The 3720-nt window shown below is 37.8% G+C and overlaps 1 protein-coding gene across 1 annotated transcript; it reads right to left on the bottom strand.

Moving 5' to 3' along the window:
• Nucleotides 1-2270: 2270 nt before the first annotated feature.
• LOC141249631 (uncharacterized) lies at nt 2271-3410 on the bottom strand. The gene has a single exon (XM_073669715.1). The coding sequence runs from the start codon at nt 3408-3410 to the stop codon at nt 2271-2273; it is 1140 nt and encodes a 379-aa protein (XP_073525816.1).
• Between the last annotated feature and the right edge of the window lie 310 nt (nt 3411-3720).

A 3720-nucleotide genomic window follows, 5' to 3' on the forward strand; every position in this document is an offset into this window, starting at 1 on the left:
CTGTGTGATTCCTTTCCATCGAATTCTTTGAACCTTGTGCTGCCAAATATTAATCCCATGTAACAAAAGAATAGCACTCTGATAATTCAGAATGTCTTGGTCATGGACAAACTACTCAAAAACGAGAAAATCAGCCTTTCCAGACTTCTGATGGAACATATGGCGTAAGCAATGGCGGAGCCACAGGGGAGGGGGGGGGGGGGGGGGGGGGGGGGGGGCGAGGGGTCACCCGCCCCTCCGGTCCTCCGACGGAATCATAATATGTATGTATATAATTTTATAATTTTTGAATAAATTGAACAATTTAACTAGAAAGACAAATAAGTTGTCTTGGTGTAGTGGTAAATGTTTAATAATTTATGTTAAGAGGTCATGAGTTCAAGTCTCATAAGCTCTCACTTTTAAACTATTAGTACTCTTTTTTTCTCTTTTTAATTTGTGTATATATAGTATTTTCCAATCAATAGTTTTTTCATATTCGAATGTCTTTAACTTCTATTTTAAGCTATTCTTATTTTTTATCTTTTATAATTTTATGTATTATATATGTTGTGAGGGCTGATCGGGTGCAGACTTATTTTCGGTGCGGACTGTGCGGACTGTTATAGTGCACCCGTATATTACTGGATAGTGCACCAGTGCACTACTACAAAGTGCACCAGTGTACTACCGTAGAGTGCACCTGGTAGTGCACTACCGAGGAGTGCACCAGAGCACAATTGGGGGTGTACCTTAGTACACTGAGGAGTGCACATCAGTACACCCAGTAGTGCACCAGTGCACTACTGGGGAGTGCACCAGTGCACTACTGGGCAGTGCACCTTAGTACACCAAGAAGTGCACCAGTAGTGCACTGAAAGAGTGCACCAATAGTACACTTGATAATGTACTTGAAGTGCACCAATAATATGCTGAAAAGTGCACAGTCCGCACAGAAAATCAGTCCGCACCCGAAACGTCTTCTATATGTTGTAAATATACATTAAAGTCTAATTTTTGTATATTGATTTAAAAGAAAACGATTAACATAATTCCTAGTATATAATATCTATATTAATTTAAATTTGTATTCTTTATGTTCTTCTCATTGAATTTTCCCTTTATTGTAACAATATAAATTTTATTTCAACTTAATCTACATAGATTAGTTTTCAATTAAACAAACAAAGATGAAAAGAATATTTTTTTATAAAGATCAAGTTTTAAACCGCTGAGTTTTTATTTCTTTATATATATTTGGCATATCTTAAGCTTGTTTATTTACTTTCAAATATGATTAAAATAATCAAACAATACTTATAATTATTGAAATAATTATAAACAAATCATAATATTATAAATGACTAATGAGAATAAAAATAAAATAAGAGTCACTTCTCCAGGGATAATTTTCTGGGGCTCCGTCACTGGACGTAAGCAAGGGAAACCAAGAATAATGGTTTAACGTTTCCCTCAATATTTAATAGTGACATGGCAATATTGTAATTACAGTCAATTTCTCCAACTCGATCTATCTCCCAGGCATATTTTTAATGTCGATCACTTCTTTGGAGAAGGGAAATCGGTTTGATTTTGAGAGCCATGTTAAATTAGATTGAAATTAGTTCAATGATACCAAATTAGATAAAAGGTTAGTAGTCAATTTCTAGGTTTTTAATTCATAAAGATCAAATGGTAGCTATCTCCATTATAGCTATATGTGTGTTGTTCCTAATGGTTGAAGATTAACTTGGCAGATAGATTCATACATTCACAAATTTGGTACAAAAATGAAATCAAAAGAAAATAAAAAAAATTACATTACACAATTCATCACAATGATTTTCGATGGAGTTCTAGATACTTGTATCAGAATCTTGTTGAAGCTTTGCTTTAGCACAGAGAGATCAGTTGTTATTTTAGCGATAGGCACTGAACTTGTAATGAAGTAACCTAGACTACAGTAAACAACTCTTGTAGGTTGCATAGTCAGTCTTTGTTAAGGTTGCATAGTCAGTCTTTGTTTATTTTAACTACTCTGAGTTAGGTGGAAATAACATGTATAGTTACTCCAAATTAACTTTCAACCTACATCGAAAATTGTGAAAATAAACCAAGACTGACTATGATATGAAGTATGTATACAATGAAAATAAACAAGAGTCGGTTGCATAGTCAGTCTTTGTTTATTTTCAAAGAAAGAAGCATATATACAATGATATGAAGAACATACATCTTGAAGTGTATTAGAATACGTGCTATTTTTATTATGTACATAAAAGATCGTCAAATTATAAGGACGCCATGGAATTGAAGAAACTTCTTTCTTCAGGGTGGTACAACAACACCTCTTCACGTATCATATCCTTCACCTTCTTCAAATCCACCAATTCTGTATCATCTTCATCAACCTCCAACTTCACTTTCATGGCCTTCGTCATCCTCATCACCACAACCTCATCCCGAAAGTATGGGTGACGTAACGCTTCCTGCTCCGTTATCCTCTTCCTTGGATCAAACTCAACCATCTTCCCAAGCAAGTCAATCGCCAATGAATCCGCCGCCGGAAACAACCGCCTCAAGCCAACTCCGGGCGAGTACTGAAGCCCTTTCAAGTACCTTTTCACCCTCTCGTTTTCCACGAAGTTAAAATCCGACGGCGTTCCGACCACCCTGATAATCTCGTTGATCTGGCTCAGAATATCGGTCCCTGGGAACATATGCTCCCCGTTTCCCAGTATCTGACCAAAGATACAACCGACTGACCACATGTCTACCGCTTCTGTGTACCTGTTTGACCCATACAGAAGCTCTGGTGCGTTGTACCTCACGGTCCCCACGCGATCCATCATGAAACCGTTTTTAAAGGTACGTGCATGCCCGAAGTCGCCAATCTTGACTGTAGAGGAAATCTTCTCTATCAAAAGATTTTCTGGCTTCAAATCACGATGAATAACACCAACAGAGTGGAGATATTTAACCCCGAGCAGGGTGTGGTGGAGTAGACGCCTGCAAAGGGGGTCAGATATCTTGACCGGAAACTCGAACAAGTTGAAGAGGTCCATGTCCATTAACTCCTGGACTAAGTAGACGTCGTTGGTGTCAGACGACATCATGACATCGTTTATCGAGACGATGTTTTTGTGACGAAGTTGACGAAGTATCTGGATCTCTCGTAGCACCTTCATGGACTGCAGCCGGTTTCTGAAAGGGTTGCGGATCTTCTTGACTGCCACATATCGTCCAGTTTCTGCGTTGAGGCAGGAGAAAACGACGCCATCTGTTCCCTCTCCAACTAGTTTTACCGGAACGTACTTCATGTCTACTTCGATGGGTTCACCGGACATGGTAAAGCTGTGTTTCTTCCCTTCTTGCTTCTTCTGATTAACCATTACGGGGGATGTAAACTCAGATTCAACAACGGCCGCCATTGATTGTTGGTTGAAGAAATCGATAAATTGTGAATAAAGTTATACTTAGGGCTTCTCTGGAATTTGTGGTTAGTATTGTATATATAGAGAGCATATGGACGTATATTTGTACAATATAAGATAAGGTAAGATATGATCTCGCTTTCCATATATGACTTTATTAAGTTAACGAAATCTCACCGTGTTCAAAACCTAATTCAATGTATAACAGACGCGTTTTGCAGTGTATATATGGTAAAGAAAGCTGATTTTTTGAGACGAAATCTAATTGGATATATCGAAACATGCATTGAGTTTCGGTGGTTGATAT

This window comes from Phyllobates terribilis, unplaced genomic scaffold, assembly GCF_046119375.1.
Source record: "Phyllobates terribilis strain yellow unplaced genomic scaffold, ASM4611937v1 Scaffold_4873__1_contigs__length_56390, whole genome shotgun sequence".
NCBI classification, from domain to species: domain Eukaryota; kingdom Metazoa; phylum Chordata; class Amphibia; order Anura; family Dendrobatidae; genus Phyllobates; species Phyllobates terribilis.

Coding starts and splice junctions, on each gene's coding strand:
- LOC141249631 (XM_073669715.1), bottom strand. CDS start 3,410: ATGGCGGCCGTTGTTGAATCTGAGTTTACATCCCCCGTAATGGTTAAT.